General features: G+C 43.5%; 1 protein-coding gene and 1 pseudogene across 1 annotated transcript in view; both read left to right on the forward strand.

The window, feature by feature from the left end:
* The first annotated feature begins 577 nt into the window (after window positions 1-577).
* Window positions 578-15376, forward strand: part of dusp10 (dual specificity phosphatase 10) — a 41140-nt gene continuing 26341 nt past the window's right edge. The window contains exons 1-2 of the mRNA XM_029677281.1: window positions 578-857; window positions 7294-8170. Of these exons, the coding sequence (XP_029533141.1) occupies window positions 7342-8170 (829 nt within the window). The 5' untranslated portion in view covers window positions 578-857; window positions 7294-7341. The remainder of the gene's footprint in view (window positions 858-7293; window positions 8171-15376) is intronic.
* Window positions 3230-4978, forward strand: LOC115140631 (uncharacterized protein K02A2.6-like; annotated as a pseudogene).

Here is a 15376-nt window from a genome sequence, read left to right on the forward strand (position 1 = left end):
AGGCTAATTGAAGGCACCTGTGGCCATAACTTTATATAATAGGCTATTGTAGATTATGCATTACCATTGTAATATCATAGCCTAGCTGCATAATATAAATCACTATAAACCAGTTAGCCCCTGAAAAAACAATCATTATTAAACTATTAAATTGCATGCAACTACTACAGTGGTTATGACTGTATTTTCTGCATAAATAGGCGGAGAAGAACGCATTAAAGACGAAACAGGATGAACGAATTTCTAATCTGAGAATGTTATCATCCGTCTACACTTGCTTCACTCTTCCTCGTAAAGCACTTTTGATTGGTTGCCAGTGACATCACCCTACTCTCATACATGGGACTCTGAGAATTGTTCATTTGACTATTTAAGGAGAAACTCAATTACTCACTCCTCGCGTCCTGTCTCTGCTCTCCTCGCCTTCTCAAAATCCATTGGATGAGAAAGCCAAATGTCCCTCCCCTCTGAATTTCTCATCCAATGTGTTTTGAGAAAGAGGCGAGGAGACAACAAGGAGTACACGAGGATAACAATTGAGATTTCCCCTACCTAGCCGATTTTTAAGACCCGCTGCGGAACACCCACTACTGGGTTGGTTCTCGCTGCGCTCTCACTGTACAAAACGACTAATTGAATATTAATGATTTCGTTTATTGGCTCATACACGTGCCAATCCGAAAGTGCCAATTCTCTAGGTTGGCTGAACCCCTTGTATATTATTACTGGGGACCAGGCTAAAAGTAGAAATGTTGCGGGTCCGCGGCACTGGGAAAGGCTGAATGGAATCAACATTGAGCACAAATAACATTCGTCAACACTCAACCGGAGCACCCAAAACATTGTCTTACAAAAATGTAAGTAAACTTCTAAAATTCCTTTATTAGGCGACCTTTCACAGTGTATATAGCTTACAAGTTGTGTATAAATTACGCTGGCGTTATCAACATGAACAGACCATACTCAGCAATTTCAAGTCATAACAGTGCTAACGTTAAATATGAACGATTTCAGATATCGGGAATTTCACATGAAACTATAGGCTATTTGATATCCTATATCCTTTAGATCGTTGCAAGAACTAATTTTCTTCATGCTAACTGACATGATAAACTGCTGGTTTTTCAATATCACTTTTTACAAATATCTGTTACTGGCTACAATGTTGCCAAAATTATCCAGACTAGACTATCAGTACAAACGATACAATGTTTTACTATACGAGATAAATATGTGCTGTCCAACCGCGGCATCTTTGAATTGGAATTGACATGTTTAATCTAATCAAACCGTGTCTGTACCGCGGAAGCCCTCCATACTTTTATTCTCAGCACGTCCTCATGCCGGTCTCTTCAATGAATGTACACCCTGTGATTTTTAAAAAACATTTACCAGCCAGTTGAAACAGCTGGACACTAAATGCACGGGCCAGACGACGCGACCATGGGCGTACTTTGATGTGAGGACATGGCTTATTACATCGTTATTATTACAACGTTTGATGAAATTTAAGCAGCCTCGCGCATCCCATGACTGTCCCAGATGTGATTTGGAGGGAGAGACCAAACTGCGGCGTAGCTCTACTACAGGTTGGGGCAGTATTCCAGTCTTTTTTGTCACCTGAAATGCATAGCCTTTATTGCACTGCAATGTGAAATTGACAGTAGCCTAGTTGCGTAGTCCAGATATTTGCTCTGTGAATTTCAATCCCGTGTGACCTGCACATATTTGTGAGGATTATATTATTTGCTCATAGGCTATATATTCATTGGACACTCCACATATATCATATAGTCTATGGTTTATATCCACCCTCACTAAATGGTCAGTAGGCTCTCTGTTTAACCTGCATATTCCCATGACTGTGGTAGTTGTCTTGCAGACGTTTACTTAGCAGATATTTGGTGACTGTGTAGCTGTTTAGTTTCTCATTCACTGTCCCCAGGCAGTGGCATTGGTCATCAACAAACCTCCATGCTATTCGATAGACGCTGTGGTTATTATTGATTCTACCCACGTCATTAGTAGCCTATAGCAGAAGTCTTCTCTGGTTTAACTGGGCCCGAACGGCCCCAGTAGAACCTACGTTGAAATGCTTGGAATGTTCTTCCTGTGAAACGCATGAAACAATGCCCACGTTAATTTCTACTCCCGTCTCATGTCCTGTCCTTATATTAGTTGTATAAGTAATACAGTGTGCTATACAACACAACTGGCGACGAAAAAGAAACGTTCTCACGTTTGTGCTCATTATCTTCGGCAGAAAGTCTGAGTTAAATTCATTAAAAATAATTCGCTGTAGAAAGACACAAACAAAACGTGCTTTTGATGTCACAGCAACGAGATCTTCGAGGGATAGGAAGAGTTAGCTGCGCTACATTTCTTTAAAAAAAAGATTTAAAAAAGGAAGAGTTAGCTGCGGGAGAAAGTGAAGTCAGCGTGAGTTAAAATAAAAAAAGGGCCTGGGAGTAAAGGGAACGTCTGAAAAGTGTGAGAAAGAAAAATAAACCGTAAATGTCTGCATTGGTTGGAAATATAGGAACATTTGATGAATATGTGGAACAATGGAGTTCTTACACAGAACGTTTGAGTACTTTGTGTTGGCAAATGGAATTAAAACAGAAGTCGTGCCAACATGTTTGACTGTTATGGGAGGAAAAACATTCAATATATTGCACAGCCTGGTAACGCCTGTAAAACCTGGTGATGAATCATATCTGTCAATATGCATATTCTAGCATCTGGTCCTGAGAAATAGGCTGTTTACTTTGGGAACGTTATTTTTCCAAACATAAAAATAGTGCAACCTAGCTTCAAGAGGTTAACATTGCAGAGAGCAATAGAAGTGAGTACGTCATTGGAAATGGCAAATAAAGATGCACAACAGTTAAGTGCATCGACCCAAGTGCCAAAGGTGTCTATGGAGTTAAAAAACAAGGCACGAGTGTTGGTGGAGTGTTGGTGCAAAGACTTAGACTGCAGAAGTTGTGGAAAAAAGGGTCACATCGAACGTGCATGTAAAAACAAAAAGAGACAATCAAACAAAAGTACTGGACAAAGGAAAAGCGACTTCAGGGAGTACAAAAAGAAAGTGCATAAAATGGAGCACATAGAGGATGAACAAAGTGATACCCTGTCTGAAGGGGAAGAATCTTTGCATGTTTTGTCCATTTCAGACAATGGATACGAATACTGGGTGACACCGCTACTGGATGGAAACGCAGTACGGATGCAAGTGGACACTGGAGCAGCCATATCTTTGCTGTCTGAGGCTGTATACAAGGAGAAACTACATTACCTCACACTACAGCCCACAAAGATGACGCTGAAAACATACACCGGTGAGATTGCTTCAGTGAGAGGAAGCGTGATTGTTACAGTGGAGCTCAACAAACAGAAGGTAAAGATACCACTCTACATTGTGAGAGGCAACCATCCAGCATTGCTAGGACTCACATGGCTGGAAAAGATCAAACTAAACTGGCAGGAAATTCACATGGTTGCAAAAGAGGACACAAACCTACAAGGGATATTGAGGAAACACGCGGATGTGTTCAAAGGAGAACTTGGCAGTATGAAGGACATAACAGTTAAACTGACCGTGAAACCAGACATGAAACTAAATGCTTCAAAGCTAGACCTGTCCCATACGCCATAAAACCAAAAGTTGAAATTGAGCTAAACAGACTAGTGGAGAGTGGAGTATTGGATCCAGTGAATGGGCTACACCCGTTGTTCCAGTCATAAAAAAAGATGGATCCCTCAGACTCTGTGGTGATTTCAAAGTCACAATTAACCCAGTCTTGACTGCTGAAAAATATCCACTACCCCTCATTGATAACCTCTTTTCTGGTTTAGCTGGAGGACAAAAATTCAGTAAGATAGATATATGTCAGGCCTATCTACATGTGCATGTGGACCAAGAGTCACAAGAACTGTTGACCATAGTGACTCACAAAGGACTGTACAGGTACCGGAGGCTTCCTTTTGGAATCACCTCAGTTCCGGCCTTGTTTCAAGAGAGCTATGGACCAGATATTGAGTGGGCTCATTGGGGTCCAATGTTACCTCGATGATCTACTCATCACCAGCAAAGACGAGCAGGAGCACCTGAGAAACAAGAACGCTACACTACAGAGATTGGAGGAGAACGGTCTGAGGGTCCGGAAGGACAAATGCAAGTTTTTCCGGCCCTCTGTTGAGTACCTGAGCCACGTCATCGACAGTTCAGGTCTCCACAAGGTGCCATCGAAGGTGAAGGCCGTTGCGGAAGCAACCTAGCTAACATGTTAAAGCACTGCATTAACTTCTGAACAAAACCAAACAGTGGAAGTGGACAGACAGATGTGAGGAGGCCTTCAAGAAAGTGAAAACAGCCTTAGCTCAGTCAGAGGCCCTAACCCACTTCAACCCCAACCTGCCATTACAGTTGGCATTTGATGCATCGCCTTATGTCGTTGGTGCAGTTGTCTCACACATTATGCCATCACGTGAAGAAAGGCCAATTGCTTTCGCATCACGGACCTTAAGTAAAGCCGAGAGCAATTATGCACAGATAGAGCGTGAAACACTCGCCATTGTGTTTGGAGTTAAGAAATTTCATCAGTTTCTGTATGGCCGACGATTCACACTGCTGACAAACCATAGACCCCTCAACTTCATCTTTGGTCCCCACACCGGTATTCCGCCGCTTGCAGCCAGCCGCATGCAGCGATGGGCATTGTTATCTGCTCACCAGTACGATATCAAGTACAGAAGGTCTGAGCAGCACTGCAATGCAGACGGTCTCTCAAGGCTTCCCTTACCTGTCGCACACACTGAGCACTCCCAGGCTGAAATCTTCTACTTCAAGGAAGTGACGAACGCCCCAGTTACATCTGTCCAAGTGAAAAAGTTCAGCCACACTGACCCAGTGATGTCTGAGGTCGCGGACATTGTCACTCGTGGAAAAGAAGGAGAGATGTCGGGCAGCCTATAACCTTACCTAGTGAGGAGAAACCAGTTCACAGTTCAGTTCGGATGCTTGCTATGGGGTTTTCCGGTTATCATACCGCCGCCACTGAGAAGGCAGGTGCTTGAAGAACTCCATTCAGGGCACCGTGGCATGGTGTGAATGAAGGAGATTACACGCAGCTACTTTTGGTGGCAAGGTCTGGACACAGCTATCAAAGACAAGGTCAAGTCATGATCTGCACGTCAAAAGACGAGGAACATGTCTCAGCTAGCGCCACTACACCCATGGGACTTCCCAGGGGAGCCTTGGCAGCGAGTCCACATAGACTATGCAGGCCCACTGGAGGATTGTATGTTCTTAGTCGTAGTTGACGCACACAGCAAATGGCCTGAGGTCATAGTGATGAAGAGCACCTCAGCAGAGAGAACCATTAAAGAGCTACTGTCAATCTTCAGTCGCTTCGGCTTGCCAAAGCAACTCATTAGTGATAATGGCCCCCAACAGGTGGCTGAGGAGTTCCGATCATTCATGGAAGCAAATGGAATTCAGCACATCAAGTCAGCGCCGTACCATCCTGCAACGAACGGCCTCGCCGAAAGGTTTGTCCAAACAATGAAGCAAGCTTTAAAATCATCACAAGGGAACGGCTCCCCCAATAGGCACCTAAAAACACCTTCCTGTTAACCTACAGAAACACTCCCCACGCTACAACCAAAGTGGCACCCGCGTCAGCCATGATGAAAAGACAGTTTTGCACGCGACTCAACCTCCTGAGACCTCCAAAGATTAAACAGGTTGTACAGACATAACAGAGAGCACAGGGCGGAGAGACAGAGCAAAGCAAATGACAGAAGCTTCATAGCTGGAGAGAAAGTTCTTGCTCGGAACTACTGTAAAGTTCCAAAGTGGATACCAGCCTCAGTGGTTGCACAAACAGGACCTGTGTCCTACACAGTTCACACACCAGAAAACATCATCTGGAGGAGACACGTGGATCAACTGTTGCCAGGAACCAACCTCAGAGATGACTCCTGTCAAGCGACAATCCAAGATCAGCTACTGGAGGCCTACCATGACTACGAGCCATCACTTGAACATCCACTGCAGCAACCTACAAATGTGGAAAGTGCTCCAGACTCACCTGAACCAGCCAGAGAGCCTATTCAGGGTACTGTTGCACCCCAGTCTGTGCATACACCATCACCACTCCGACTCAGAGACAATGTGACTGTAGACTCACCTGTACGTCGTCATTACCCTGCAAGAGAAAGACGAACCCGTGACAGGTTGACTATTTAGTTCAGACTAACCTCTGACATTGGGGCAGAATACACCCCGGGGTTAAGTCGGGGAACTGTGTCAGTCTACCCACTTTCCCTAGTATAAAAAAGGTTATTCTGAGAAGTTCATTTATTTACATTAAGATAACTTATGTTAAAAAGAAAACAATAGGCAAAACATTGAATCATCAAAGGTAAAGGGGGAGGAATATGTTGTGTATTGATATTCTAGTTTTGTCCCTTTAGGGCACCTGTAACTCCCTTGCTTACCTACGATGAAATGCTTGGAATGTTATTCCTGTGAAACACATTAAACAATGCCCATGTTAATTTCTACTCCCGTCTCATGTCCTGTCCTTATATTAGTTGTATAAGTAATACAGTGATACAATAATACAGTGATACAATAAAGTAATACAACACAATCATTTTAAGAAAAGGGGACCCGGACTTGAACAATCACATCCGAACCCAAATGGGCCAGACTACAACTATATCAGACCCAATTGGACCTTAATAAAAAATAAAAAAGATTATCAGCCCCGTTGCTCTTCTCGTTAACGAATAGGTCTTCATATGTTGGCTAGGCCTTCTATAAGTGAACAGATTCACCTTATTACTGTAAAATAAATATGCTATAGGCTATGCAGACCCGTGGTCAGGTCCATTCAGGTCCACTTGGGTCTATCAATTGCAGTTACATAGACCAGAGACCGATGACAATCAAACAGGACCTGACCTGAACCTGAGGGAAAAGTTTGAATTTTGGATCCGGGCCCGCTTGGGTCCCGGGTCGGGCTCGGGTATTCAGGTTAGGGTGGACCCATAAAGACCTCTAGTCTATAGTGGATTCCGTTGGTGCACTCACAAACCTAATCTAGGCCCATATTCATAAAGCATCTCGGAGTACTGGTCTAGCTTCAAGCTCCGTGTCATTGTAATCTTATTTATTATTATCTAAAAGGCAAAACATATCCTAAAACAGTAGTCCTACTCTGAAATGCTTTATGCATGCAAGCCCTGACATTTTGTTTTTTCTGTCAATCTTTCCCCATGTAGACTGGCTTCTTGTAGTTCTCCCTAGACGTCCTGACCCTCAGCCTCCCCATGCCTCCATCTCCCCTCGACGACAGAATTGTGGTGGCGCTGCCAAGGCCGATCCGACCTCAGGAACTCCGATTGTGCCTGGACACCAGTTACCTGGACACCACCGTCACCAGCCACAGCAGCAAGGCAACGGTCATCAGCACCACGGTGGTGAAGATCCGGGCGACCAACTTCACGTATATGCCCTCATCCAACGGCTCCACGCGCTCCCTGTCGTGTGGATGCAGCAGTGCCAGCTGCTGCTCGGTCACCACCTACGAGAAGGACAGCCAGCACAACCAGCGCCACCAGCAGAGCCACCAGAGCCACGTGAGCCAGGTGAGCGCCAGCAGCCCCAACCTCAGCTATGCTGGACCCACCTCTTCCTCCAACCCCATGGGCATGGTCCACCATGAGGCCTTTAGTGACCCCAGTCTCACCTCAGGCTCACCCAAGGCTCTAGGGTCCGCCATCCGGGTCATCCACCCCAATGAGCTGGCCAAGCGAATGGCCAGATGCCCCATGGGACACCTGGTCGGGCCGGTCCCGGTCATCATCGATTGCCGACCCTTCATGGAGTACAACAAGAGCCACATCCAGGGAGCGGTACACATCAACTGTTCGGACAAGATCAGCCGGCGGCGGCTGCAGCAGGGCAAGATCACAGTGTTGGACCTCCTGTCATGCCGCGAGTCTTCCGGCAAGGACTCCTTCAAAAGCATCTTCTCCAAAGAGATCGTGGTGTATGACGAAAATACCATGGATCCCCAGAGGGTGACTTCCTCGCAGCCCCTCCATGTGGTCCTGGATTCGCTGAGGAGGGAGGGCAAGGACCCCATCGTTCTCAAAGGTAGGACGAAGTTCTGGGCTCATATTCACAAAATGTCTCAGATAAGGTAGTGTAGGAGTGCGGATCTAGCATCAGTTTTGCCTTCCAGATCATAATCTTGATGTTCTCCGGAGGTTGTGTCGAAGCTTCAGTGAGTCAATGTAGAAACATCAGGGATGTTAACTGGAATTGTTGAAAGATGAGGATGAGGTCTTTCATATAAAAAGCCTACAGGACTGTTTTAATTAGAGACAATTTTTTAAGAGCTCTGGTTTGTTTCTGAGAGGATGAGAGAGATTGGTTTACGTAGCTCTATGCTGGTCCATCCAAGTCCTTTTCCAGAATCTTTATGCTTCTGTTGTGATGGAGATAGACGTTTAGATGACAATAGGCAATGAAGTTGGTGCAATAGTGATATTTGCTATTGATTGTATGTCCCTGATGAATAGGCTCATGTTAGGTGTAAAGTACATCTAAGGAATTTGTCTTGCCTCCATTGTGTGTAAGACTATTATACTGTAACTCACACTGCAATTTACTTTGTACTTTTACTTTGTACTACCCATATAAATTACAGAATGAAGGCCTAAACTGACACTTCTGCTTCATCTCCACACACACACACACACACACACACACACACACACACACACACACACACACACACACACACACACACAATGTGTTTGGCAGGCAGCTCTAGTCCTGCCAGGGTATGTAATATGCTTTGGCTGTTGTGCAGAGACTAGGAGGCAGCTGTTCGTAAATACTGAGCCCTGTTGAGGCAGCAGCCTCTGGGTTAGTGCCATGTTTTATATCTTCGGTTCGTGTGTGTCTGTGTGTGAGTGTTTGTGTGTGTGCAGAGCTGGAGCAGCAGCAGGCTGTGTTCTGGGTTGGGGGCTAGGACATGTTTCTGCCGTCTGCTTCACAGACGCTGTCTTGCAGGGAGATCATACTGTAGCACCTTGATGCCATCCCATCCTCCTATGGCTCTACTGTCCTCTCTACCCTCCTCTCCTCTCGACCTGATGGCTTCCTCCATTCCTTCCCCCTTCCTTCCTCCTTCGCTCTCCCTCTGCGCCCCTCTCTGTCTGCGGCGGTGGGGAACAGGGAGCCGGCTACAGTAGGGCAGAATGTCTTGGTCTTTTTTTCTGATTTAATTCCCCTGAAATGCAGACATCTGCTGCTGCAGGAATCCAACGACTTAGCTTCAGCCCTGAGCTCCATCGACCCTGTGTCTCCTGTGGCGGCAGGGTAGCCTAGTGGTTAGAGCGTTGGACTAGTAACCGGAAGGTTGCAAGTTCAAATCCCCGAGCTGACAAGGTACAAATTTGTCCTTCTGCTCCTGAACAGACAATTAAACCCACTGTTCCTAGGCCGTAATTGAAAATAAGAATTTGTTCATAACTGACTTGCCTAGTTTAAAATAACAAATACTTATGACTCTGTCTCGGCTGGTCTCAACCTGTGTGTGTGTTTCCCAGCGTCAGTGTAATTCATAACAAGACATGATTAATTCGAATGTTGATCATGGAGGGTCTTAGTGATTAATTGGATCCTGTAGAAGAGAGGCCTCTAGACATAGGATGCGTCCCAAATGGCATTCTATTCCCTTTGTACTGGAATAGGGTGTTACTAGTCTTTTTAACCTATGGGGGCGCTATGTCATTATTGGATAAAAAAACGTGCCCGTTTTAAGCGCAATATTTTGTCACGAAAAGATGTTCGACTATGCATATAATTGGCAGCTTTGGAAAGAAAACACTCTGATGTTTTCAAAACTGCAAAGATATTATCTGTGAGTGCCACAGAACTCATGCTACAGGCGAAACCAAGATGAAACCTCCAACAGGAAATGAGCAGAATTTTTGAGGCTCTGTTTCCCATCGTCTCCTTATATGGCTGTGAATGTGTGATGAACCTAAGCTCTCTGCCGTTCGTCCAAGATGTCTGCAGCATTGTGATGTATTTGTAGGCATATCATTGGAAGATTGGCCATAAGAGACTACATTTGCCAGGGGTCCGCCCGGTGTCCTTTGTCTAAATTGTTGCGTAATCTTCAGCTGCATGCATTTTGCCATGCGATTCAGAGGGGAAAGGACACTTCCACGAACCATATATCATCGAAGAGATATGTGAAAAACACCTTGAGGATTGGTTCTAAACAACGTTTGCCATGTTTCAGTCGATATTATGGAGTTAATTTGGAAAAAAGTTTGGCGTTTGGATAACTGAATTTTCAGGTTTTTTTGGTAGCCAAACGTGACGCACCAAACGGACCGATTTCTCCTGCACAAATAATCTTTCAGGAAAACTGAACATTTGCTATCTAACTGAGAGTCTCCTCATTGAAAACATCCGAAGTTCTTCAAAGGTAAATGATTTATTTGAATGTTTTTCTGGTTTTTGTGAAAATGTTGCCTGCTGATGCTAACGCTAAATGCTAATGCTAAATGCTAACGCTAAATGCTAAATGCTAGTTTTGCTATGGTTGAGAAGCATATTTTTGAAAATCTGAGATGACAGTGTTGTTAACCTGTTACTCCTACCCTCTACTTTTTCAAACATTCTGTTAAAAATCACGCAACATTTCAGCGCCCTGCTACTCATGCCAGGAATATAGTATATGCATATGATTAGTATGTGTGGATAGAAAACACTCAGACGTTTCTAAAACTGGTTAAATCACTGCTGTGGCTTTACCAGAACGGGAGTTTAATCGAAAAGCGCAGGAAAACCTGATCACAGAAAATGGAAATAAATATCCTTGCGCCACTTCCAGCAATTGTTAAAAGTGAACCGAATTACATAAGACCGAGGTTTCAACGCCTACAGCTTCCACACGTTGTCTAGAGTCTTGTCATTTGATTCAGCTTTGATTCTTGGTTGAACCGAATCAAGGGAACCACTTACCTCCAGTCTCCGCCCAGATAATTTGGTAGAGCTCTCTCCTGAATTTTTTTTCAAGACGACAGCTAATGATTTTACATCGCCTCCTGATGAATTTTATCGCTTATTAACATGTACTAATACCTAAAGTTGCATTACAAAAGTATTTCGAAGTGTTTTGTGAAAGTTTATCGTCGACTTTTTGAATTAAAAAAATGACGTTACGTTATGAAACGCTGTTTTTTTTCGTTGATCACACAGTCTGCATATAACGATATCTAGGCTATATATGGACCGATTTAATCGAAAAAAAGACCCAATAGTGATTATGGGACATCTAGGAGTGCCAACAAAGAAGATGGTCAAAGGTAATGAATGTTTTCTATTTTATTGTGCGGTTGGGTCTTTTGTGGTGTTACATGCTATCAGATAAAAGCTTCTCATGCTTTCGCCGAAAAGCATTTTAAAAATCTGACTTGTTGCCTGGATTCACAACGAGTGTAGCTTTAATTCAATACCCTGCATGTGTATTTTAATGAACGTTTGAGTTTTAACTAATACTATTAGCATTTAGCGTAGCGCATTTGCATTTCCAGAGCTCTAAATGGGACGCAAGCGTCTCAGTAGGAGCAAGAGGTTAACAAAAGGCTAAGCTTGAGAGCTAGCATATTGATTTCATTTCATTTGCGATTTTCATGAATAATTAACGTTGTGTTATGCTAATGAGCTTGCGGATATAGATTTACACAATTCTGGATACAGGTTTTTTTAGTAGCTAAACGTGACGCACAAAATGGAGCGATTTCTCCTAAACAAATAATCTTTCAGGAAAAACGGAACATTTGCTATCTAACTGAGAGTCTCCTCATTGAAAACATCCCAAGTTCTTCAAAGGTAAATGATTTTATTTGAATGGTTTTCTGGTTTTTGTGAAAATGTTGCCTGCTGAATGCTAACGCTAAATGCTAATGCTAGCTATCAATAGCTATCAATACTGTTACACAAATGCTAGTTTTGCTATGGTTGAGAAGCATTTTTTTGAAAATCTGAGATGACAGTGTTGTTAACAAAAGGCTAAGCTTGAGAGCTAGCATATTGATTTAATTTCATTTGCGATTTTCATGAATAGTTAACGTTGCGTTAACTATCCCGGATCCGGGATGGCTCGCCGCAAGAAGTTAAAGAAGTTTTGAAAAATAAAAGGAGCATGTTATTTTCTTCATCTTCTTCTTTCATTCTTCTTCAAAATTGTAAATACATTTAAAAAAAAACTTTAGTCAAGTTTCATTGGATCAAGAAGTTGTGGGTATTTTTTTAATCAGTTATGACCCTGCAATCAAAAGCCAGAAATACACTACATGGCCAAAAGTATTTGGATACCAGTTCAAATTAGTTGATTTGGCTATTTCCTCTACACCCATTGCTGACAGATGTATAAAATTGAGCACACCGCCATGCAATCTCCATAGACAAACATTGGCAGTAGAATGGCCCATTCTGTAGAGCTCAGTGACTTTCAACGTGGCACCGTCATATAATGCTACATTTCCAACAAGTCAGTTCTTAAAATGTCTGACCTGCTAGAGCTGTCCGGGTCAACTGTAAGCGTTGTTATTGTGAAGTGGAAACGTCTAGGAGCAACAACGGCTCAGCCGCAGGCCACACAAGCTCACAGATTGGGTCTGGGTTAGTAGCGCGTATAAATCATCTGTCCTCGGTCCTCTGGAAGCAACGTCAGCACATGAACTGTTGGTCTGTCAGCTTCATGAAATGGGTTTCCATGACCGAGCAACTGCACATAAGCCCAAGATCATCATTCGCAATCATTCGCAATGCCCAGCTGGAATGGTGTAAAGCTCACTGGCATTGGACTCTGAAGCAGTGGAAACGTGTTCTCTGGAGTGATGAATATCTGGCAGTCTGACAGAAGAATCTGGGTTTGGCGGATGCCAGGAGAACGCTACCTGCCCCAATGGATAATGCCAACTGTAAAGTTTGCTGAAGGAGGAATAATGGTCTGGGGCTGTTTTTCATGGTTCAGGTTAGACGCCTTCGGTCCAGTAAAAGGAAATCTTAACACTACACATGCTTCCAACTTTGTGGGGAAGTCCCTTTCCTGTTTCAGCATGGCAATGCCCCTGTGCACGAAGCGAGGTCTATACAGAAATGGTTTGTCGAAATCGGTGTGGAAGACCTTGACTGGCCTGCACAGAGCCCTGACCTCAACCACATCGAATGAGATGTTCGACGAGCGGGTTTCCACATACTTCCAGTTGACAGTTGGCTTCCAGTTGAAGCTCGCATCCGCTACAAGACCATGGTGCTTGCCTACGGAGCTGTGAGGGGAACGGCACCTCAGTACCTCCAGGCTCTGATCAGGCCCTACACCCAAACAAGGGCACTGCGTTCATCCACCTCTGGCCTGCTCGCCTCCCTACCACTGAGGAAGTACAGTTCCCGCGCAGCCCAAAACTGTTCGCTGCTCTGGCCCCCCAATGGTGGAACAAACTCCCTCACAACGCCAGGACAGCGGAGTCAATCACCACCTTCCGGAGACACCTGAAACCCCACCTCTTTCAGGAATACCTAGGATAGGATAAAGTAATCCTTCTCACCTCCCCCCCCTTAAAAGATTTAGATGCACTATTGTAAAGTGGCTGTTCCACTGGATGTCTTAAGGTGAACGCACCAATTTGTAAGTCGCTCTGGATAAGAGCGTCTGCTAAATGACTCAAATGTAATGTAAATGTACTTTCGGCCGTGTAATGTACATAGACCACGAAACATATGTGATTGATATTTTTTGGCGATCAGTACTTTTTTGATTTCCTGAGAATTGTTTGTGAAATTTATGAATGGTATTTAATTTACCCATAAGGAGGGATACCAAATGTTAGTTACGATTTACTCATGCATTAACTTGCGTCGGGCCAACCCGGATCCGGGATCATGAATACAGCCTCAAAGCTCATTACCATAACGCAACGTTAACTATTCATGAAAATCGCAAATGAAATGAAATCAATATGCTAGCTTTCATGCTTAGCCTTTTGTTAACAACACTGTCATCTCAGATTTTCTAAAATATGCTTCTCTACCAAAGCAAAACTAGCATTTAGCGTTAGCATTTAGCATTAGCATTTAGCGTTAGCATCACCAGGCAACATTTTCACAAAAACCAGCAAAAACATTCAATAAATAATTTACCTTTGAAGAACTTCGGATGTTTTCAATGAGGAGACTCTCAGTTAGATAGCAAATGTTCAGTTTTCCTGAAAGATTATTTGTGCAGGAGAAATCGGTCCGTTTTCTGCGTCATGTTTGGCTACCAAAAAAAAAACGAAAATTCAGTTATAAAAACGCCAAACTTTTTCCAAAATAACTCCATAATATCGACTGAAACATGGCAAACGTTGTTTAGAATCAATCCTCAAGGTGTTTTTCTACATATCTCTTCAATGATGTATCGTTCCTGGAAGTGTGCTTCTGCTTCTGTGTCCCATGGCAAAATGAGTGTTACTGACAATTGCGCACCAATTTAGACAAAGGACACCGGACGGCCCCCTGGCAAATGTAGTCTCTTATGGCCAATCTTCCAATGATATGCCTACAAATATGCCACAATGCTGCAGACATCTTGGATGAACGGCAGAGCACATAAGCTCGTTCACAGCATATTCACAGCCATATAAGGAGACGTTAGTAAAACACAGCGTCAAAAATCCTGTTCATTTCCTGTTTGAAGTTTCATCTTGGTTTCGCCTGTAAGATCAGTTCTGGGGTACTCACAGATAATATCTTTGCAGTTTTGAAAATGTCAGATTGTTTTCTTTCCAATGCTGGCAATTATATGCATAGTCGAGCATCTTTTCGTGACAAAATATTGCGCTTAAAACGGGCACGTTTTTTAATCCAATAATGACATAGCGCCCCCATAGGTTGAAGAGGTTAATGAATGTGAAAAACAGTTTTGGATGCATCCCAAATAACATTCTATTCCCTAGCTACTTACGTGCACTACTTTTGACAGGGCCCATAGAGCTCTGTTCAAGAATCAAAAGTACATAGGGATTTCAAATCAAATTTTATTGTTCACATACACATGGTTAGCACCTCTTAAGTCGACCCGACACGCATGCGTCCCATCTAGCCATCTAACAAAATAATTAACATAGCCGGTGCTACACAAAACGCAGAAATAAAATATAAAACATTCATTACCTTTGACGATCTTCTTTGTTGGCACTCCTAGATGTCCCATAAACATCACTATTGGGTCTTTTTTTTAGATTAAATCGGTCCATATATACCCTAAATATCGATATATGAAGAGTGTGT

This window comes from Oncorhynchus nerka, linkage group LG13, assembly GCF_034236695.1.
Source record: "Oncorhynchus nerka isolate Pitt River linkage group LG13, Oner_Uvic_2.0, whole genome shotgun sequence".
Lineage (NCBI taxonomy): Eukaryota > Metazoa > Chordata > Actinopteri > Salmoniformes > Salmonidae > Oncorhynchus > Oncorhynchus nerka.